Source organism: Corythoichthys intestinalis, chromosome 14, assembly GCF_030265065.1.
Source record: "Corythoichthys intestinalis isolate RoL2023-P3 chromosome 14, ASM3026506v1, whole genome shotgun sequence".
Taxonomy (NCBI): domain Eukaryota; kingdom Metazoa; phylum Chordata; class Actinopteri; order Syngnathiformes; family Syngnathidae; genus Corythoichthys; species Corythoichthys intestinalis.
The window spans coordinates 28,777,891-28,801,161 of NC_080408.1; the positions used below are offsets into that span (position 1 = coordinate 28,777,891).

Below are 23,271 nucleotides of genomic sequence, written 5' to 3' on the forward strand. Positions count from 1 at the left end.
GTCTGACTGAACCAAAATCATGTGGTTCCCAATAAGGGTGTAACGGTACATGTAATAGTATTGAACCGTTTCGGTTCGTGGTGCTCGGTTCGGAACAGACGCGTACCGAATGAGTTTCTGACGTAATATAACCCTTACTTTTCGAGGCTGTGAGTCGATCGGGTTACAGTGTCTTTGTGTAGATTATATTTACTCCGTCTTCTCTACTATAATGAGGACCAACACGGTAGGACAGTAGGTTATAACCCAGAAACGTCAACGGCGCAACACTGTGGCCGCAGCGAGAACACAGTGAAACGCTGGCGTTAGAGTCAATCAGCCAATGCACACCAGTCGCAGTGCGGCCGCGTGTTAGATGAGTCCCAGAAGCGGCTCAACGCGACGCACGCGAAAAGAACGACAGAGTTTATTATTTGACGACAGACGCGGCCCTCCTGCGTCAATACTACTAGCTAGGATCGGGCCGGAAGTCACTGGTGTAATAATATGGTGGATCCGGTCGATTTTCAAACTAATATGCAATTGTAACCTACTTTTTGAGTCCATCAGATCTCTTGAGTGGTAGATCGGGGCACAGTTGACTTGTCTTTGTTGATTTACTGCTGTCTTCTCTGCTGTAACAATAACCAACACGGCCCCGTGTTCAATACAAAACACTCCTACCACAACAAAACAAGTAGGAACTAATTTTCACATAGGAACTAAAGTTATACAACATAAAATATACAATATAAATGAATACTACATCACATTTGTAAAAAAATAAACACATAATAAAATAGATAATGGCCCATTTAAATAAAATAAATTGAAATGAGCTAAAACACCTGTAATTAAATAATAAGAATACACACATCCTGCTTACACAATTAAATTTATTAATTTCTGTGTGGCGCTTTAACTTGAGAAAATCCACCAATAAAGCTTTTGAAAACCGTTCATAAGAAAAAAAGTTTCATTGAGGCATTTCATTTGTAAAATACATGTTAAAATCTTTGTCATTGGGATTGCTTTTCTCTTTAGCACAGGACTCCTTTTTTCGTCTTTCTTTCAGAAAGAAAGCTGACCAATACCCGGGGTCTGAAAGGCAAATTGTTGTTGGATTATCTTTAAATACCCGCTACTTTTTGAGCAGAATTCTAGCTTTGTATAGGCTAATGTTCCTATTGTTGAAAGCACAAAAGTGTGTAATAAATTACAGCATCTCCTATTACATATACCATTGCAGATGACAAAAACTTCCTTTACCACCTAAAATACATAGCCAGAATTAAGGGGTGTTTGTCCGTACAAGATATGGAAAAACTTAAATGCATTCGTTTTTAATAGACTGAATTATTGCAACCGTGTATTTACAGGTTTTAATACAAAATCAGTCAGTTAGTGCAGTTAGTCCAGAATGCTGTTTCCAGAGTCCTTACAAATATAAGAAAATTGGACCTTATTACACTGGTCATGGAATTTTTACACAGGCTTCATGTGAGTCAAAGGATAGACTATAAAACCTTACTGATGGCCTACAAAACACCTAATGGCCTTGGAATAAAATACATCCTTGATTTGCTTGACCCTTATGTAGCATTCGGCTCCCTTGTCTTAATCCCTTTGGAACCAGTTTGCCTTGTGTTCAAAGAACAAGAACTATGCTTCAATTGTATCCTTCAGCCTGTTGTTTTGTGGTACTGTAATAATTTAAATTGTATATATAATTGTATTTTTTTTGACTGTTATAAACAGTACATGGGGTGCCCTCAAAACGTTTTGATTCACATTAAAAATACATTGTTGAGGTTTTATGTCAACAGAAATTGGTTAGACTTGTCCAGAGACCATATCAGGTGAAAAACTCTATTACTCTATTAAACTATATAAAGGTGTGTAATTTTTTTCAAAGAGTAGCTATTTTCGGAGCATTCATTTATAAGGGGGGTGGCGGGAAAACGCGTAATGTGTGCGAACATGCTTGCTATATTAAAAATCAAGGATCCTAACAAAATACATTTTACTAGGGTATAGTTTAATAATTTTGTCCCCCCCATCTTTTTTAATAAACCTGTTCAGCTGCTTAGACATGGAAAATAGGAATCTGTGTCCTTTTGGTCTGAACAGTTTAATGTATCACATGTTAGTTTGATATACTACCATTGTGGTTGTTCATTGTTTTATTTATTAGTAGAAAGCAGTGAACAGGAGGGGTTACTGGGGGTGGGGGGGGGCAGAAACAAAAGACGCAGACAGAAGAGAAGAACAAACAACAACAATTACATAATTACACAATTATTCTACCTACATTCACGTTAGGCCTGAACGATATTGGAAAAAAACTATTGTTGCGATTTTGGGGGGTTTTGCGATATATTGCGATATTATATTGCGATAATAAAAGTATATATAAATTTTTTTTTTCAGAGATTTTCACTAGATGACTTTAGACTTTGGATGATTCACAGTGTACAGTGATCCCTCGTTTTTCGCGGTTAGTGGGGACTAGAACCCGCCGCAATAAGTGAAAAACTGCAAAGTAGCGTTTTTTTTAGCGTGTGTTCATTGTATTCAGATTTAGCATTGGAAAGAGATACATACAGTGGGGAGAACAAGTATTTGATACACTGCCGATTTTGCTGGTTTTCCCACTTGCAAAGCATGTAGAGGTCTGTAATTTGTAGCATAAGTTCTCTTCAACTGTGAGGGACGGAATCTATACAAAAAAACACAAAATCACGTTGTATGACTTTTAAATATTAAATTTGCATTTAATTGCATGAAATAAATATTTCATACATCACAAAAATCGAACTTAATATTTGGTACAGAAACCTTTGTTTGCTATTACAGATACCAAACGTTTCCTGTAGTCCTTGACAAGGTTTGCACACACTGCAGCAGGGATTTTGGCCCACTCCTCCATGCAGATCTTCTCCAGAGCCTTCAGGTTTCGGGGCTGCTGCCGGGCAACACGGACTTTCAGCTCCCTCATAGATTTTCTCTCGGGTTCAGATCTGGTGACTGGCTAGGCCACTCCAGGACCTTAAGATGCTTCTTACGGAGCCACTCTTTAGTTGCCTTGGCTGTGTGCTTTGGGTCGTTGTCGTGCTGGAAGACCCAGCCACGACCTATCTTCAGGGCTCTCACTGAAGGAAGGAGGTTGTCAGCCAAGATCTGGCGATACATAGCCCCATCCATCCTCCCCTCAATATGGTGCAGTCGTCCTGTACCCTTGGCAGAGAAGCAGCCCCAAAAAATGTTTCCTCCTCCATGTTTCACGGTTGGGATGGTGTTCTTGGGGTTGTACTCATCCTTCTTTTTCCTCCAAACACGACGAGCCGAGTTTAAAGCAAAAAGTTAAATTTTGGTCTCATCCGACCACATGACCTTCTCCCATTGCTCCTCTGGATCATCCAGATGGTCAGTGGCAAACTTCAGACGTGTCTGGACATGCACTGGTTTCAGCAGCGGGACCTTGCGTGCGCTGTAGGATTTTAATCCATGATGGCGTAATGTGTTTCCGATGGTTTTCTTCGAGACTGTGGTTCCAGCTCTCTTCAGGTCATTGACCAGGTCCTGCCATGTAGTTCTGGGCTGATCCCTCACCTTCCTCATGCTCAGTGATGCCCCACAAGGTAAGATCTTGCATGGAGCCCCAGAACGAGGCAGATTGACTGTCAACTTGATCTTCTTCCATTTTCTAATAATCGCTCCAACAGTTGTTACCTTCTCACCAAGCTGCTTGCTTATTTTCCTGTAGCCCATCCCAGCCTTGTGGAGGTCTATTATTTTATCCCTGATGTCCTTACACAGCTCTTTGGTCTTGGCCATTGTGGAGAGGTTGGAGTTTGTTTGTTTGAGCATATGAACAGGTGTCTTTTATGCAGGTAACAAGTTCAAACAGGTGCAGTTACCTCCGGTAATGAGTGGAGAACAGGAGGGGTTCTTAAAAAAGAACTAAGAGCCGAAATATTTACTAGTTGGTAATGTATCAAATACTTATTTCATGCAGTTAAATACAAGTTTATTATTTAAAAATTATACAATGTGATTTTCTGGATTTTTGTATTAGATTCCGGCCCTCACAGTTGAAGAGAACTTATGATATAAATTACAGACCTCTAAATGGCTTGCAAGTGGGAAAACCAGCAAAATCAGCAGTGTATCAAATACTTGTTCTCCCCACTGTATAAGACAGGGGTGGGCAAAGCGGTCCTCGAGGGCCGCAGTGGGTCCTGGTCTTTGTTCAAACTTATTCAGCACAGACAGTTTAGCCAATGAGGTATCAGTGGAAACAAGAAGCACCTGACTGAAATCTACTGATTGCACTTGTAAGAAACCGGATTGGTGAAAGGCTGTCCTCATGATGGGTATGAACAAAAACCCGCACACACTGCGGCCCTTTGTGGAATAGTTTGCCCACCCCTGGTATAAGACATGTTTTTTCACTTTTTTTCCCCAAAGTATGATTTTATAAAAAATGTACATATATTATATAATATTATATATTTTCAATAAATGGTTTTTAAGCACTTCAAATGTAATAATTATGATCAGTTTTAAACATTACTGTCCCACCCACCAAATCATTTTTAAACAAGAATAAAGTACTGTAGTAGAAAAATACTTGGCTTATTAAATGCTTCTGTTTACCTAACTTGGCTGTGACTCCTGGAGTGACATGTAGAAATTACAAACTCTTCAAGATCACTCCTAGCGTTTATTGCCACGACATAACATGTCCAGCTGCCTTGAACGTCTAGACACACACACATTCATTCCAGTGTGTGCTTCCTAGCGCAGCAACTATTTAACAAGTTAAGTGATGATTGACGTATGAGGCGCATGTGAAGTCGGCTACTCTGGCAAGATCAAAGACAACCATCTGGCCACATCGTTAACTTTAATAAGCGAATGCCACAGTGCCTAAGGAACAAAAGAGCTGGGAGAGGGAGGGAGGCTGGCGCATGAAGTTTGTGAGATTTAAAAAAAAAAAAAAAAAAAAAAAAAAAACGATCACACGTCCTTGCGATGGGACTATTGCGCATGATATTTAAACGATATATCGTTATGGATTAATTTACGTGTATATGTACTGAATAGTTTAATAAATTAAAGGGCATTTCTTGATCGTTTTCTTATTCATGTTTTCACCTGTTCTTAGTTCCATATGAAGAAGAGTGGAGTGTTGGTATTCCAGCAAAGTAGCAGAGGTGAGAATATGATGCTGGAGATCCTTCACAGTCAGGAAAAAGAACTGGTAAGTGCTTCTCTTTGTTATAACACAACACTATACTTCATGGTATTTAATACTTTGATGTTATTGATATTTGGTTAACTCAGATGACCGCAAAAAATTTGTAAAATATTAGAAAAGTTTACTCTGGTTGTGTGATACAGTTCACTTATAGTCCATTGCAATCTCCAGCAATGTAAAGGTTGTTTTGGATGCACACTTAGCAGCCTGTATCTCATCTTATAAATCATAGCATTGTGTTGCTGATCAAGTACTGGGGAAGTCTGTTTTTGTCAACTGGCCACATCTGGAGGAAGCGCGCATCATCGCTGTGTCAGACGGAGACACCAAGTAAGAAATTGTTGGATTGTGTTTTTTTTAATGGCATAGGCTTCTTCAGGCTTATTTAATTCTGGGGTTCTCATTCAAAATCATACAAAGTAGATTAGTGAAGAAGTGATTTTAAATAAAATGTTTTTAATGCTTCAAAGGCTTGCTCTGGAAGAACCACCTAGGGTCCAAAACATCTCCGACAGGCCTTCTTCACCCCCCACCAAAGTTACTTACCTCTCAGACAAAGAACAGAGGGATTGGGTGAAAGACATCCAAGGAATAACAGAACAGTAAGGCTCATAAAAAGATATTTGTTCAAACCTAACTGTTTGTTATCCTGCTAAGAATTATATCATATGCTGGTTCCTGCATTCGCAAAAACAGTACTAAAACACAACAAATACAGTAGAACCTTGCTGGATTTGTTGTGTTGGTACTGGTCTCGCTGGTACAGAAACATCACATATTGGATTTCTAAGGAGGTTATTTATCGATTATATCATATTTTGTAGCTACCTGAAGAGGAAAGGAATCGTAGTGAATGAAACAACAGTGGTTCTATATGGACAGCTGCTGATGGGAAGAAAATACATCCCCAAACCAAACGGTGTTGTTGAGTTGCAGAAACAGTGGGCTAAGCAGATCCTTCCTTTTGCCTACCAAACTGTGGTCAAGGTATACACACACAAGCCCAAATACATAAACTCTAACTCACAGAATAAAATCAAAACGACAGTAAACTGTTATGATTCAATTCTTTGATGAACTGTGGAGAAATTTTCTAGGAATGTTCTGAACTTTTGTTTCGATGCCAGTGTTATAGTAACCTTACTCTTTCAATGCCATTGACACTAATAGAAACCCAATCGTGTGGCTCTTTTAATTCTTCAGCTGGGAATTTATATAATTGTAATTTTTGGACTATAGGCACACTAGACTGAAAGTTATCTCCACCGAATTTCACAAACTGAATTTTTCCATATATATGCCACGCTGCACTTTACGCTGCTGATGTCCATACTGTATTACGGGATATTTGCACGAAAAGAAATGCAGCCTATTAGACTAGAAAAATATATAAGCCGCAGGGTTCACATTGAGGATGGAAAACAGTAGCGTCCTAAAGTCTGAAAATTAGGGTAATTTGTCATTAGTAGGAGTACAGTCTATTGAAACTGGGATGGCTGACAGTGGATGAATTCGCTGCCAGCCCTGCCAGTTAAAATGGATATGACCTCTATCTCTGTCCGTGGCAGCCAATGATTTAATTCTGAATAGTAGAGGTCTGCACTGATTACAATTGTTGTAAACTGCGTTCCCAAAAATCATTGATTATTGTACTATATCTTGTTCTATATTCTCATCCGCTCATTTTTGTCAAGCTGATTGAACCATCTGTTATTTTGTGTTTATCATAGAATTAACATTTTTTAAACATTTCATTTGAATGACCGCCTTCATGATGACCCTCACACAACTTCATCTACTCATGAAATCTGTAATCACTTTTTCTAGGACATTGAGGCCTTCTATTCATCTTTGACCTGCTTTAAAAGCTTAGAAGACTTGTATCCTCCACACACCATTGTTTTCATGGTGGGGAACCCCTACTATGGTGCCATGGGAGAGGTCAGTCACTGCAATTTTTTAGTTTTAAACTGTTGGATCTCATCCATCTATGGAAATTGCATTTGCACCGCTTGATATGTATTCTGAACAGGTGCAAGATTCGAGTGATGTCATCAAAGAGGGCCGTGTGCGTGTCGTTTTCAACGTACCACATGAACCCCAACTTGAAGGGTTGATCCAGAACCAGCATGTATGTGCATATCCCTACACTAAACGTATGTTTAAAAGTGTTTTTTTTTTTCTGATTGTATTTGCCATTTGTATTTTATAGAAGTACAGTGTGAAATACAGTCCTGGGTACATTGTCGCATCTCGTCTCGGAATCAGCAGCTACCTTGTGTCTCGCGTTTCGGGAAGTCTCTTCATTGGCAGAGGATCAAAAAAAAAGTATCTATTTCACTCTTTTTAAACTGACATCTTTCAGAGAAAACTATTGTTGCCACTCCTCCACAAATCAACCATGAATGTCTGATCTTTCCTTTCCACTCCATTCTTAGTCCTTGTGGGGAGCAAAAAGCTAATGTCGGCCTGAACCTCAAATTTAACAAAAAAAATGAGGAGGTTCCTGGATACACAAAGAGAACTGAAAAGGAATGGCTTTACTCTGCAGCTGTAGAAGAGCTTTTAGCTGAATACTTGGAAAGGTAAAACAGAATGTTGTCAGTTTTTTGTGATTTTGAATATTTCTTGGAATTGGATTGAATTGCTTAAATATTTTGGAATTTCTTACAGATTTTCAGAGGTCTTTGATACGGTTTCAAGAAACAATCACGATGACGTGTTCTATGAAGATGATATCTGGCCTGGAGAAGACCACAACGGGTAAATGCATGCTTAACTTGTGCTTACTTACTGTCATTTAAAAATAAATAGCCCTCGGTTCCAGGTTTCATGTAACAGAAAATAATAGGTAATTTGGGCCTTAAAATTATTTTACATTTGGGAAAAGCTCAGATGTCAGCAAACTAGGATACCGTGTACTACTTCAGTGTCTTGATTGTGTGCATAGGACACAATCAAGTACAAACGACCTGCAGAAAATGAAACATTTGTGGGGGGTTTTTTGTGGGGTTTTTGGGGGGTGGGGGTGGGATGACGAGGATGATGAGGCCACGTCTCAGTGACCTAGTGACAGTAAATAGTCTCCAAATGTCTTCAGACGAAATCAGATATGTTTGAATTTACTCCCTGCCGTCAGGCCAATCTGTAGGAAACGTCTTCAAAACCAGCGGTGACTCGAGTTGCCAACTGGTCTATAGGCCACTGAGATTGGCCATTTAGCGGGCAAATCTTTAGTAAATCAAGCCCTAAAGGTTCTGCCACAGCATTTCAGGCAGATCTTGGTAACGGCTATCACTTGTTATTATTTTAAACTTGTTATTCATTTAATTGTGAGACATTATAACTGTTATTCGGATGTGAAATTCCTTGCCCTGAGAGCCTATTGTTGTGCATCAATTTTTTTTTTCTGTAAGCCTGCACATCGTTTTAGAAATGTAAACCATTTTCATAATTTCATTATGGCACACAGGGCTGAAAAGGTGGCTGAAATCATGACATGGTTGAAAAGTCACCCTGTAAGCTCCATTAGCCGTGCATCTTGTGACTTACAAGTCCTGGACCTTGCAATCGTGGAGAAAATTGAGGAGGCTGTGGAGAAAGTGAAGGTGCTACACTCAGTGTATTTTCCTATAAACACTCTATTGTCTTAACTGTATCTTTCAGCTCCTCTTTTGCCATGTTTTTTTTTTTTCTTTTATACATCTATCTACCTCAGGGGAAGAAGAGTACAAAGAAAGTTCGTGTTACCGTCAAGCCACATCTCCTGTTTAGGGTTCGTACATTTCCTTGATAATAGTCATGTCTTTCCATGATGTCTGTATAGTATTTACATTAATTAGCTTAAAATACTGTATTTGTACTATTTTATCAATATTCTGTTGTAGGTGGCATTGCTTTCACAAATATAAGCTCTGAATTTCCAGCTTTAATTTTTGTACTGATGTATTTTTCTGTAGCCCTTAGAACAGCAACAGGGTGTGGTCCCCGACCCTGATGCAGATTATCGCCTCTTTGACCGTGTCATCAATGCCAGAGAGAGCTTCACTGTACCACTGGGTCTGAGAGGCACTATCATTGGCATTAAAGGAGGTGATGGCACAATTTGGAATCACTCAAATGGATTTGTAGGCGATGAAATGCAAGAGTGCTTTTCAGGAAGGATGGAGTCTTAACATATTATACTCAATGATTTGCCTTTCAGCTGAGCGTGAAGACGAGGTTCTCTATGAGGTGCTGTTTGATGAAGAATTTCCAGGAGGGCTTAACATCAGGTACGGTAATCCCAATGTGATGAGTGTCACATAGCTAAATGTTTTTCATTGCAGCTGAGGCTCTTATAGTCATTTCATGGCTCTTATAATATCAAAAAGATTAAATTCCTTCATAAAGTTTAGAACCCTCAGATTGAAGACCTTACTTTCTTTAGGTGCACATCACCTCGTTGTTACCGAGTGCCGTCATGTGCTCTGATTAACCTATCGCATGGTACCCGAATGGATCCCACAAACCACAAACTCACCGCCATTGTCAAACCCCAGCCTGCTGCTGCCCCCAACTTCAACTCCCACCATCATCAGACCAGCCTCAACCACTCACCACATTCACCCTTCATAGCCACGCAAGTAAGAGATTTCTGTTTATTTCAGTAACATGATTCTGTAAATTTCCGATAGAGTACCTACACGCTTTTGTTTTTACCTCATACTCTTTAAATTTATAGCATAACTCCAAGCACATTGGTGTGAAGCCTGCCTACCAAGTCAGCAAAAATGCTACCTCTAAGGCGCCAATCCAAAAACAACAGGCCAAGGTGAGTTCGTCTACCTTGGAGACTGTGCATTCGGTGACTGATGGAGAGAAGAACAATTTCTTTTCGTTTTTTTTTTTTTTTTTTAATTAAATTTTCCACACTTTTCATTTCAGAGTAAAGAGGCGTACGTTGATGTATGGGAGTCTATGCAAGGCCCTGCCCCTCCCCATAAACCTCCTGCTCAGTGGCAAAATAATGTACGCATATTTTTTTAATGTATCAATATATTAGGGGTGTGCCATCTTAGGCACCCCACGATTCCATTCAATTACGATTCGGGGTGCTATGATTCGATTCTTGAACGATGATCATGGTATTGACGATCACGATTATCGACGCATCATACATTTCCAATTAATAAAGTGGACAAATTTTTGTCCATTATTTATTTAAAATATCCTAATGCTTCAACAGGAACGATGGAAACATGCCCATACAACAAAAACTGCCCTTAAACTGCTTTTTTGTTTATTTATTTTTACAACAAAGCGCAAAAACATTAACCATTTTAAAGGGAGTACTTATTTCAGTCAACAATACAATAAAATTTACACAGGTGGAATGGATACTACATCTTCTGGAAACAAAGTGTCTTTAGAAATAGGCCTTCTTTTAACCAATATACTTTGTTTTCACAGATTTCTGTACTATTTTGCATGTTTGTAGTGTTACCGCTGTACTTAATTATGGTTTTACACGTTCTGCATATGAAATACACGTTTGCGAATTAGCTAATTAGCTTAGCGCTCGGCACTAACTATTACCACCTCAAAAACAATAACGATAAAGGCTAAACAGTACAAGAGGGTTCGTGTACTCACCTCTTATAGACGCACACAGGTCTTAGCAGCAGACTCAGGACATTTTTCAATTGACATGACTTGAAACCACAGCTGGATATCTGAAAGACCAATAGCAACGAACTGTCTCTCTCCCTTCTCGCTCTAAAAAATGTGCGCACAGAAGCGTGCCTGGTCGCACTTCTGTTTCTGCCTGTCTCATACACAAATTTACTTTCCAGTCTTTTAAAAAAGAGTAAATCTCTCTCCCAGTAACCGGGAGCATCCATCATAAAGTTGTGCATGCGTCCGTTAACGGTGTCCGGGCGGCAGACGTGTCTTGAATTTCGTTCCGCTACGAGCGGCTGTCATAAAGTTATGAGGGAAAATCATCGTTTTTGAGCCTTTTTGAATCGTAATCGAATCGTCACATGTCGAATCGCGATGCATGTAATAATCGATTTTTTGGAACTCCTCTACAATATATATATATATATATATATATTCTGTGTCTGTGCACAATGCTGCGGAAAATGAAATTCCTCCCCCATAGATGTTTTTTTCATGTTGATTTCTTTATTTTCTAAATCGTCATTCTCACTATCATTTAAAAGCACTGTTAATGTTAATTTATGAAGAACCTGTACATAATCTCTAAACAGATTATTTTTTGTTTGCTAATGTAAATCACTGTACCTGTAGTCCACAGATTTACTAAATGTACTTCTGTATATTTTGCAGGCCTCTGTTGGTCTCATTAGGTTGTTGAAGAAAAGTGATGACGCCAATTCCCTTTTACCTCAGCAGAACACTGTTAACAAGGTATTCATACACAGGGACAGTGCGTAGTTTCGAAGTCTGTAATGCCTGAACGCAAGATTTGCTTGAGTGTTGCATTATCTGAATCGTACTACTTTTCATTGTGCTGTATTTTAATATATGTATTCATGCAGACATCAACTGAGTTTGAGGACCTGTTAGCCAGCCTTAAAATCTCTAAGGACAACCAACAAACTCCAGCTAATCATGGTCCAGTCCATTCACAAGCACTCACCACCCAGTCTGATGGGCCTTTGTCACCACAGTCTTTTGCAATGGTGAGAATCAGTCAAACACTGAAAGAGACATTTCTTTTAAAATACATCTTTTTTCTTTTTTATTATAAGTTGGATTGTGTTTTTTCATGTAAAGTTTTTTTTTGTGTCAATAATCGTTTTGGAAAATAGTGCTTATCATATTTCTTCAAATTTACAATTGTGTCTTTTGACAAATACTACTGTACTGCAATTGTGTTATAGAAGGGAACCATGGTTTTGAAAGAGATGCTTAAGATTGATGGCACTGGAACAGGAAGCTGTTCGCAACAAGAGACTGCAAACAATCAGAAGCAAAACAAGAGAAGAAAGTCCCAAAAAATAGGTGGCTTTTTATTACAATGTGAATGGTGGTCTTATGTCTGTCACTATATACACTGCTGGCCAAAAGTATTGGCACCCCTGCAATTCTGTCAGATATTGCAATTACAAGTGCTTTGGTAGTAATATCTTCATTTACTTTGCTTGCAATTAAAAAAAAAAACCACAAAAGAGAGTGAGAAAAAAATGAAATCGTTATCATTTTACACAGAACTCCAAAAATGGGCCGGACAAAAGTATTGTCACCCTCAGCCCAATACTTGGTAGCACAACCTTTAGACAAAATAACTGCGAACATCCGCTTCCGGTATCCAGCAATGAGTTTCTTAAAATGCTCTGCTGGAATTTTAGACCATTCTTCTTTGGCCAACTGCTCCAGGTTTCTGAGATTTGAAGGGTGCCTTCTCCAAACTGCCATTTTCAGATCTCTCCACAGGTGTTCTATTGGATTCAGGTCTGGACTCGTTGCTGGCCACTTTAGAAGTCTCCAGTCCTTTCTCTCAAACTATTTTCTAGTGCTTTTTGAAGTGTGTTTTGAGTCATTGTTCTGCTGGAAGACCCATGACCTCTGAGGGAAACCCAGCTTTCTCACACTGGACCCTACATTATGCTGCAAAATTTGTTGGTAGTCTTCAGACTTCATAATGCCATGCACACGGTCATGCAGTCCAGTGCCAGAGGCAGCAAAGCAACCCCAAAACATCAGGGAACCTCCACAATGCTTGACTGTGGGGAAGGCCTCGTTTTTTTCCCTATACGCTGTATGTTGATACCTTTTCCCAAAAAGCTCAACTTTTGTCTCATCTGACCAAAGAACATTCTTCCAAAACATTTTCGGCTTTCTCAGGTTTTGTTAAACTCCAGCCTGACTTTTTTATGTCTCTGGGTCAGCAGTGGGGTCTTCCTGGGTATCCGACTATAGAGTCCCTTTTCATCCAGATGCCGACGGATAGTACTGTGGACACTGTTGTACCCTTGGTCTGCAGGAGAGCTTGAACTTGTTTCGATGTTGGTCGAGGTTCTTTATCAACCATCCGCGCAATCTTTCGTTGAAATCTGTCGTCAATTTTTCTTTTCCGTCCACATCTAGGAAGGTTAGCCACAGTGCCATGGGCTTTACACTTATTGAAGACACTGCGCACAGTTGACACAGGAACAGTCAGGTCTTTGGAGATGCACTTGTAGCCTTGAGATTGTCCATGCTTCCTCGCAATTTTGCTTCTCAAGTCCTCAGACATTTCTTTGGTGTTCTTTCTTTTCTCCATGCTCAATGTGGTACACACAAGGACACAGGACAGAGGTTGAGTCAACTTTGATCCATTTTAACTGGCTGCAAGTGTGATTTAGTTGTTGCCACCACCTGTTATAGGCCACAGGTAAGTAACAAGTGCTGTTAATTACACAAATTTGAGAAGCATCACATGATTTTTCAAAGGGTGCCAATACTTTTGTCTGGCCCATTTTTGGAGTATTGTGTAAAATGATAATGATTTTTTTTTTTCCCATTCTCTTTTTTGTTTTTTAATTGCAAGCAAAATAAATGAAGATACCACTACCAAAGCATTTGTAATTGCAATCATTTTCTAGGAAAAATTAAGCATTATCTGACAGAATTGCAGGGGTGCCAATACTTTTGGCCAGCAGTGTACTGTAATCATGATCTCAATCCTTTTGCTACGGCGGTATGAAAAAGTTTGGACACCCCTGATCATTTTCAAGATTTTCCTTTATAAATCTTTGGTTGTATAAATCGACAATTTCAGTTAAATATATCTTACAAAGAGTAATGTACGAGAAGTGGAAAAAAGTTTGTAGGAGTTACGGAAAATGTACAATAATTATTTAAACAAAATATACCACTGTACAGGTAAAAATCTGCCCAAAATACACATCAGTTGTACCTTTTACAGTTATTAGAGGTTCTCCTTTGTTTTAATCCACTGTCATTTTTTTTTTCCCCAACAGCGGCGATAATGAATGTTCCTGGAGATGCAGTAGCATCTTCTTCTCATGTGCCGGTTTCCCCTGTTAACCAGTCTTTGATGGCCAGTAAGGTGTCTGAGCTGGCGCGTATATGTGTCGCTTTAGGCATGGCGCCACCAGAGTTCAGCTATGTACACAACAGACAGGTAAAATGCCCCATATCTGAAACCTGCTCATAGAATTAATTCAGTTCATTCACTGGTGGATATCAAGCAGGTTGCATCATACAGTAGTTGTGTATAATCATGCTGGGCGATATGGGAAAAAAACTATCATAATATGGGCATTTTTATTTATATTTATATATATTTTTTTTTATTTTATAGCTTGAAAAAAATTGTCATGATGTAGTATGTTTTTAATTATACGAGGAAAAATGGTCAGATTCTTCTTTGTTTTGAATTAACAAAACAGCATACAGCACAAATGTGAAATGCATCAGTTACAGTTAGGGGTGTAACGGTCCACAAAAATCTCTGTTCGGTACGTACCTCGGTTTTGAGGTCACGGTTCGGTTCATTTTCGGTACAGTAAGAAAACAAAATGCAAAATATAATTGTGCTAGTTGTTCATTACACACTTTTGTGCTTTCAACAATGGGAACATTAGCCTATACAAAGCTAGAATTCTGCTCAAAAAGTAGCAGGTGTTTAAAGATAATAATCCAACAACAATTTGGCTTTCAGACCCCATGTATTGGTCAGCTTTCTTTCTGAAAGAAAGAAGAGAAAAGAAGTACTGTGCTAAAGAGAAAAGCAATCCCAATGTCAAAGATTTTAACATGTATTTTACGAATGAAAATGCCTCAATGAATCATTTTTTTTTCTTATGAACGGTTTTCAAAAGCTTTAATGGTGGATTTTCTCAAGTTAAAGCGCCACACAGAAATTAATAAATTTAATGGTGTAAGCAGGATCTGTGTACTATTCTTATTGTTTAATTACAGGTGTTTTAGCTCATTTCAATTTATTTTATTTAAATGGGGTATTATTTATTTTATTATGTGTTTATATTTTACAAATGTGATGTAGTGTTCATTTATATTGTATGTCTTATGTTGTATAACTTTAGTTCCTATGTGAATATTAGTTCCTACTTATTTTGTTGTGGTAGGATGGTTTTGTATTGAACACGGGGCCGTGTTGGTTATTATTGTAGCAGAGAAGACAGCAGTAAATCAACAAAGACAAGTCAACTGTGCCCCAATCTACCACTCAAGAGATCTGACGGACTCAAAAAGTGGGTTACCATTGCATATTAGTTTGAAAATCGACCGGATCCACCGTATTTTTACTCGAGTGACTGCCGGTCTGCCCGATCCTAGCTAGTAGTATTGATGCAGGAGGAGCGCGTCTGACGTTAAATAATAAACTCTGCCGTTCTTTTCGCATGCGTCGCGTTGAACAGCTTCTGGGACGCATCTAACATGCGGCCGCACTGCGACTGATTGACTTTAACGCCCGCGTTTCATTACGTTCTCACGGCGGCCACGCTGTCGCGCCGTTGACGTTTCTGGGTTTTATACTGTCCTACCGTGTTGGTCCTCATTATAGTAGAGAAGACGGAGTAAATATAATCTACACAAAGAAACTGTAACCCGATTGACTCACAGCCTCGAAAAGTAAGGGTTACATTACGTCAGAAACTCGTCCGGTACGCCTCCGTTCCGAACCGAGCACCCCGTACCGAAACGGTTCAATACAAATTCATGTACCGTTACACCCTTACTTACAGTAGTGCTGCAATGTAAAAGTGTTTAAAGTAGACAGAAGTGGTGCAGTAGCATCTATATTTTATGCACAAATATTAAGATATATATAATACTAGTTCATGTGAATGGTAAGACACAAAAGTTTTACCCTTAGATGTATGAGTATGCATCTCCAATGGAACTGGTTAGGCGTGAGAGCGTGAGTGAGATCTGTAAAGTTATAAAAAATTGCCTTTGTCTTTTGTCTTTGTTAGTCAGTAAAAGTACGTAATAGAGGGGATTGTTTACCACCTCATCTTAGTTTTCATTAACTGTTCATTTTGTTTTTGCACCGTATTTTAGTGTTAAGTGTTGATTTGTTACACCTTTCCCGATAATTGATTTGTGAATTATAAGCTCATCAGGATAGTATGCAGTTCACGCATATAATATATAATTATAACTTTATGACAGTAATGAAATGATACATTCATGACGAAACATAAGTCCCTATCATTTTTTATAGTAAATATATCGCCCAGCATTAAAAGAGAGTGTATCTGCATCACATCTTTTGAATGTGCTTTATGTCATTGGCATTGTCCACAGGGTGTTGCAGTTTGTCAGGTTAAGTTGTCCAATGGTTTGACTGTCCACGGGCCTCAGTGTCGATCAGAAAATGACGCAAAGGAAAAGGCTGCCTTCTTTGCGTTACAAAGACTGGTATGTGTGACACTCTTTCAATTTTGTGCGTGTGGTGAGAGTCAAACTACTACTAAACGCAATTGAAATAAATAAAAATAATACCAAACCACACAGCATAGACTTCATAACTTAAGTGCCTCTTTAAGGGTAATTTAGATCACTTTGAGTATGTATGTTTTTAAGCAAAAGTATTTAGGTAACTTTGTTGGAGTATTTCAGTAGTCTACTTATAAAAATTACTTGACTACATTAACACTTGGGCCTACTTGGCCAGCCTAGACTTTTGGGAGGAAGTAATTGTGTGGTACAGTTTGACTTATTGCTTTAAAACACTGCAAAACACAACCCTATATTACAGCTATTTGTTTTCTATTATATTAATGTTATTCAGAGACTAGACACAAATCCACCCTTTTGTCCCTTTAGAATTCGCTGGGGTCGGGCTTCCCTCTCCAACCTCCCCTGCTCCATGGAATGAGACATATGCAGCCCCCGGGCATCCGAGGCATGCCTCCTGTCTTTAACCAGTCAGGTAAACAATTAACTTCTATCCAGGTCGAGATGTTCTTTCCACAAAATTGAGAACCCACTTCCTTCAACTGCCTGGATTTGAAATTGAAGAGGCATCAATGTTTTTAGCCAAAACCAGTTTAGCTTATCCAATTTCCGTCGTAGGCTTGATGATGCCCCCGCAGAGTTGCGGCCCCGCCCCTGTCTGGGGAATGCCGCTGCCACCCCAGCACCAACAGAACCCAAGATTCTACGGAGCGGCTGGAACGTTCCCTGGTGCTGCGCAGCCACAGCCGCACACGACTCTGCCAATTGGCTCACATAACCAGTTCATCCCATTACAGGTGAGCAATTCAAATCAGTCAATACTGGGTTGCATTCATAGTTTTCCGTGTCAAAAAAAAAAAAAAACACAATCCAAGTACAGTGGTATCTCTACATACAAAGTTAATTCGTTCCAGGACCTTGTTTGTAAGTCGAAATGGTTGCGAGTCGAGCAGGATTTTCCCATAAGAATACATTATAATTCCATTCATTCGTTCCACAGCCCGAAAACCTACTTTAAATCCTTAATAAATACTGAAGGTACAATTTCAAATGGCAATTACACAGAGCAAAACAAATTACTTCTGAATAAAAATCGGAATAATAATATGACAATAATAATACCTATAATAATGTAACGAATCGGTTTCTAATTAGACATGTGCCGATTACCGGTTTCAAGGCATACCGTGGCATGAAAATGTCAAGGTTTCAAAACCACAAAAATTTTCCGTCATACCGTCCCTTAGGTATTAGCTATTTGTATGTCCTAAAAACGCAGAAAGAAATCCCTAGCTTGCAGCTGCGAGGCTCAACCCTCCCCCGCCGGTTGTTGCTCAGTGTCAGTCAGTCAGTCAACTGTGCTACACGATGGCTGGAGGAGGTGAAACTCCTAAACTTTTTCCCCCATCAAAAAAAAAAACGAGATCACTGGTATGGTAATACTTCGGCTGCAGAAAAGTACAGACGGCCGCGTCTTATAGGAGTGTTGTGAAATGTTTGGTTAAAATGCATAATTGAATTCATAGTGAATAATAGTTCATTGTAAAACCAGCTAAAAGAAATAGTTAAAATGTAAAACGTTTCTATTTACATTATTTACATTGAAAGGTAATGAATACACAGCTAAAATTAATATGATTATTATTTCCTGAATAGTTAATATACTGCTAGAGATTTGACAGGAAGTGCTTTTATTTTGAATTGCGACAGAGGGAGCTGTTGTATTTTGTGTTACCTGAAGAAGAAGAAAAAAAAAGCAAGCTATGCTGAATGAGCCTTTGTTATGGCCGAAATGCCTTTGTTTTATGTTAAACTGCAGCATTTTAAGCAGTAAATGTTCAAGTTCAAAAGCGAGCGTCTTGGTCATCATTAAGAAGCTTCCACTACCCTTACAAGGAGGGAGGGCCAACCGACATATAAAACATGTTTGCGGAGGGTGGCTGCTAAGGAGGCAATACCTCTTTCGCATTTATACAAATTTAAAGGCTAGTAAACACTGTCATGCACGTTTCCTACCTACTATGAAAGTAAACTCCAGCTTGTTTAGTGTGTCTAGCGGTGGTAAAACACTTTTTTTTTCTCTCTGGTAACTCTCTGTGTTGAGAAAGAGTCTGTTTATAATGTAAACATGATATGAGACATACACACGTGCTTTTTTTGGAAAATAATTCAACTATTTTGTTCTGATGGTAATAATGTTGAGCTGTGGCTGTAGGTTTAGGCTCACCTAAAGGTCTGCATTTATTTTATTTAGAATATCTTGCTTTTTTTTTTTTTTTTTTTTTTAACATTATGCTTATGTTCCAATTTGCTAATGTTTTGAAAAATAAAATTCTTGTTAAATGGAATTTTTTATTTTTACTTTTTTTTTTAACCCATATATCTCAAACCAACACATTTTTGAGCTGTAATTGCAATACCGTGATACCGTGAAACAGTGATATTTTGGCTTAAGTTTATCATACCGTCAAGCTATCATATCGGCACATGCCTAGTTCTAATGTGGCGGATGGGTTTTGCGTGGTGTACCTGCTGACCTATCTGAGTGAGAGAGGACTTTTTCACTTTTCATGTTGAGCTGCGGCAGACATTAGGCATGTTGTGTTGCACAAGTTGTGAATTATATGATGAAAAACCTGACAAAGCTGGCGATTTTTTGGGGGCGATGTTACCACATCCGACTTAAAACTGGACTCGCCGTTATTTTCTACATCCGACGACATCCTTGAAATACGACGGTGCACAGTGTCTTTGTTGTCCCGCAAGATGGCCGGACGGTGGATTTTCTTTTGAGAGAAATCAACATGTGTCCCATGAAGGTTAGTGCAGGTAATGAAAAAGGAAAAATGTAATGCTTACCATTGAAATTCGGAAAGAAATGACAGAAAAATGTGTGCGTGGGAGTGAACGGGTTGGACAACACCGCTCACCGGTTCCTCTCCCCCACCTTTACCTACACGCACACACTGTCTCCTCCGACCTCCATTCGCCAGTCAGTTAAGATGACAATGAAAACCCTTTTTATTTATTACTTATTTATTCATAATTTGTTTTACATGTGTCTAATGTATTAAATTAGACAGAACACGGCTCAATTTATCCTCCTTCACACCTGCCGTCTCCGACCTCAGTTTGCCGGTCTCTATAAGTTAAGGTGACAGTAAAAACGCTTTTTTAAATTTCCGATTTATTAGCATTATTTGTATTTGTATTTATGATTTATTTTGCTCTGTGTTATCACTATTACTGTACTTGCAGTAATTACCGTATTGGCCCGAATATAAGACGGCCCTGATTATAAAATGACCCCCTCTTTTTCAAGACTCAAGTTTGAAAAAATACTTTTGGAACACCAAATTTTTATACAAAAAATAATTACAGTACATCTGAAACAAATGATTATAACAATATATTTGAGAGGGAAAAGCATGTTATTTTGCCTGATTCAAATCTTAATATCTGAACATTTAAATATGTAAAGTTCAATCACATTCGTAAATGAATGGCTTCTGGTTTTTGAAATGTAAATAAACCATTGTATTGTGATAAAACAACAAAATTGCAATAACTGCATTAACCATCAAAGTGAGGTCTAACTGTAACTCTAGTCTTGAAACAAATCTGAATAAGGAAAAACACTGCAATAAAATAATGCAAACTGGTTAAACTTGAGATTAGCTGAGATCTGTCATGACAGAACATTACCCCTCAAGTTCAGCATTCGCTTCAATGATATCTGGCGCCATCTAGCGTCGTGAATGTGGAACTAATTAATCAAATTATTCTTATGGGAAAATCCCGCTCGACAAACCAGTTCCTGGAATGAATTGAATTTGTATGTAGAGGTACCTCTGTCGTACTATGTGTGTTGTTTTCCTCCAGTCTCTTTTTTTTTTTTTAACCTGCGCTCAAACATGGACAGGTGACTAAAAAGCGAGCATCGGCCAACAAGAAGCATCAAGACACAAGAGAGTACTGCTCGGCAGCACAAACTGCAGCCAAAAATCAAACCCAGAAAGGCCAGCATACACCTTCCGGCCAATCGCAAACCCCGAGTCAAGCCGCCAGAGAAGACCCGGCCACTCTGGCTGACGCACCACACCCGTACACGCTCCCTCGGCAAAATAGGCCGGCCGCAGGCCATACCCCTGGCTCAGCTTCTAAAAGGAAACACCGGAAACTGGCAGTTAACTTTGAGGCCGCTCAACTCTATGACTAATGTGCTCATTAAGCGTCGACGTGTGTGCTTCCACCACTGCTGCATATTGCAGTCACTCAGCCGAACAGTTTTAGCCACAGCAAAATTGATGGGCTGGTTCATTTGGATTGAAGATGGTGCGATAACATCGGACAAACCCTGGCAACACTTTGAAGCATGAGCCATCGCCTTAATACACTGCACCAACGCCTATCCAGCAAACATGTTACATACAGTGTAGAGATGCCATCACTACACACTGTACGGAAACAAGTGAACAGCAGGAGTGTTGAATATTGATGGCAGAATTTCCATTTTCTAATTTGGACACAGCGTTACTGCCCTAAACAAATTTTGGACCAGCAATTGGTATTTTAGTTTTTACAGACTGGTTTAAATACATAGCACACACTGTTTTTAAATGGTGTGTTGATTTTAAGAAATAGAACTCTATTCTGCTGTATGATCATTATTTCTTTTTCATTCTCTTGTTTTGGTGGCTGCAAACCCAAAAGAAAAATCTAGTGTGGAACTGCAGTGGTTATTTTGCCACTACAAGATTCCAATCTCACCTCTGATGTGTGGAGTTGATATATATATGATTTTTTAAAATGTGTTTACGAATGAACACTCATTTTAATTGGGCGAGTGTTTCAATGTTTTTTTGGGGTGCCCATGAAAGCGGTCTTACATTTTCTTTCAGTGAAAGTACAATGAAGATGCTGTTCTGCAGATGAAAATTACATTTTTGCATACATAGGTTAATTTTTAGATGTGTAGATTTTTTTAATAAAATGTATGCAGCTGAAGTGGCAATGTAGGATTAGTGATTGATTTAATGATGTAACCTATATGTACTTGTGTACAATTAGTAGGTGAGAGCAGTGCCTTTGGCAGTCGGCTTGCATATCAAAAATGTGTCACTTGATATTTCACCTGCAAATTAAGTAACGTGCAGTCCAGTATTTACATATAGGAAACATTTTCCTACTCGTTCAGATTTGTTTATAGTACACATTTAACAAGTTTTTATGAACTCGAGAAGTTCTCAGAGCAAACGCATCGAGTACTAGATTTATTATGAGATTGTAATTTTTTTTTTTTTTTTTTTAATGGGAAATATTGATTACATTTACTGCAAGTCCATACAGATTAGGTGCAGTAAATCAGTAAAGAATTGTGGAAAGTCAAGCATGTCGTTTTGAAAAGTGTTAAATAGGAAAATGTCCTTTTGTTCCTGTTTGAATTCAACACTGCTGTGTCACTATACTGTACATACAGTAAGCATATGGAATTTGAAAATGGATAATTAAAAAGTGCGATACAGACGTCTTCTTTCCAAAACCAAAAGGGTTCCTTAGAAATGACGCTAAAATCTGATCGATGGTCTTAAATGTGCAATGTTGCTGTTAACATTTCAGATGAGAACTGCTTTCTGTCGCATTCACACTATTTAAAATACTGTTGCAATACAGTAGCCCTTTACATTTATTCATAAATTGGTCATAAAATGTGCTCATCTGAAATCTCAAGAATAAACTGTGATTAAAACAAAATTGACCATTATGTTTTAAGGCTGTGCATACAGTGGGGCAAATAAGCATTTAGTCAACCACTAATTGTGCAAGTTTTCCCACTTGAAAAGATTAGAGAGGCCTGTAATTGTCAACATGGGTAAACCTCAACCATGAGAGACAGAATGTGGGGGGAAAAAAACAGAAAATCACATTGTTTGATTTTTAAAGAATTTATTTGCAAATCATGGTGGAAAATAAGTGGTCAATACCAAAAGTTCATTTCAATACTTTGTTATGTACCCTTTGTTGGCAATAACGGAGGCCAAACGTATTCTGTAACTCTTCACAAGCTTTTCACACACTGTTGCTGGTATTTTGGCCCATTCCTCCATGCAGATCTCCTAGAGCGCAGTGATGTTTTGGGATTGTCGTTGGGCAACAAGGACTTTCACCTCCCTCCACAGATTGTCTATGGGGTTGAGATCTGGAGACTGGCTAGGCCACTCGAGGACCTTGAAATGCTTCTTACAAAGCCACTCCTTTGTTACCCTGGCTGTGTGTTTGGGATCATTGTCATGCTGAAAGCCCCAGCCACGTCTCATCTTCAATGCCCTTGCTGATGGAAGGAGGTTTTCACTCAAAATCTCTCGATACATGGCCCCATTCATTCTTTCCTTTACACGGATCAGTCGTCATGGTCCCTTTGCAGAAGAACAGCCCCAAAGCATGATGTTTCCACCACCATGCTTCACAGTGAGTATGGTGTTCTTGGGATGCAATTCAGTATTCTTTCTCCTCCAAACACGAGAACCTGTGTTTCTACCAAAAAGTTCTATTTTGGTTTCATCTGACCATAACACATTCTCCCAGTC

At 38.9% G+C, this 23,271-nt stretch overlaps 1 protein-coding gene across 1 annotated transcript in view; it reads left to right on the top strand.

Moving 5' to 3' along the window:
- xrn1 (5'-3' exoribonuclease 1) overlaps positions 1 to 22,510 on the top strand; it is a 37,586-nt gene extending 15,076 nt beyond the window's left edge. The window contains exons 17-40 of the mRNA XM_057857888.1: positions 5,150 to 5,245; positions 5,475 to 5,572; positions 5,713 to 5,844; positions 6,067 to 6,229; positions 7,070 to 7,183; positions 7,275 to 7,373; positions 7,455 to 7,570; positions 7,681 to 7,827; positions 7,916 to 8,005; positions 8,715 to 8,850; positions 8,961 to 9,017; positions 9,202 to 9,334; positions 9,447 to 9,516; positions 9,672 to 9,867; positions 9,966 to 10,055; positions 10,169 to 10,252; positions 11,576 to 11,656; positions 11,788 to 11,931; positions 12,133 to 12,253; positions 14,215 to 14,378; positions 16,532 to 16,645; positions 17,054 to 17,159; positions 17,303 to 17,481; positions 20,607 to 22,510. Coding sequence (XP_057713871.1) covers positions 5,150 to 5,245; positions 5,475 to 5,572; positions 5,713 to 5,844; positions 6,067 to 6,229; positions 7,070 to 7,183; positions 7,275 to 7,373; positions 7,455 to 7,570; positions 7,681 to 7,827; positions 7,916 to 8,005; positions 8,715 to 8,850; positions 8,961 to 9,017; positions 9,202 to 9,334; positions 9,447 to 9,516; positions 9,672 to 9,867; positions 9,966 to 10,055; positions 10,169 to 10,252; positions 11,576 to 11,656; positions 11,788 to 11,931; positions 12,133 to 12,253; positions 14,215 to 14,378; positions 16,532 to 16,645; positions 17,054 to 17,159; positions 17,303 to 17,481; positions 20,607 to 20,903 — 3,027 coding nt within the window. The 3' untranslated portion in view covers positions 20,904 to 22,510. The remainder of the gene's footprint in view (positions 1 to 5,149; positions 5,246 to 5,474; positions 5,573 to 5,712; positions 5,845 to 6,066; positions 6,230 to 7,069; positions 7,184 to 7,274; positions 7,374 to 7,454; positions 7,571 to 7,680; positions 7,828 to 7,915; positions 8,006 to 8,714; positions 8,851 to 8,960; positions 9,018 to 9,201; positions 9,335 to 9,446; positions 9,517 to 9,671; positions 9,868 to 9,965; positions 10,056 to 10,168; positions 10,253 to 11,575; positions 11,657 to 11,787; positions 11,932 to 12,132; positions 12,254 to 14,214; positions 14,379 to 16,531; positions 16,646 to 17,053; positions 17,160 to 17,302; positions 17,482 to 20,606) is intronic.
- The last annotated feature ends 761 nt before the right edge of the window (positions 22,511 to 23,271 follow it).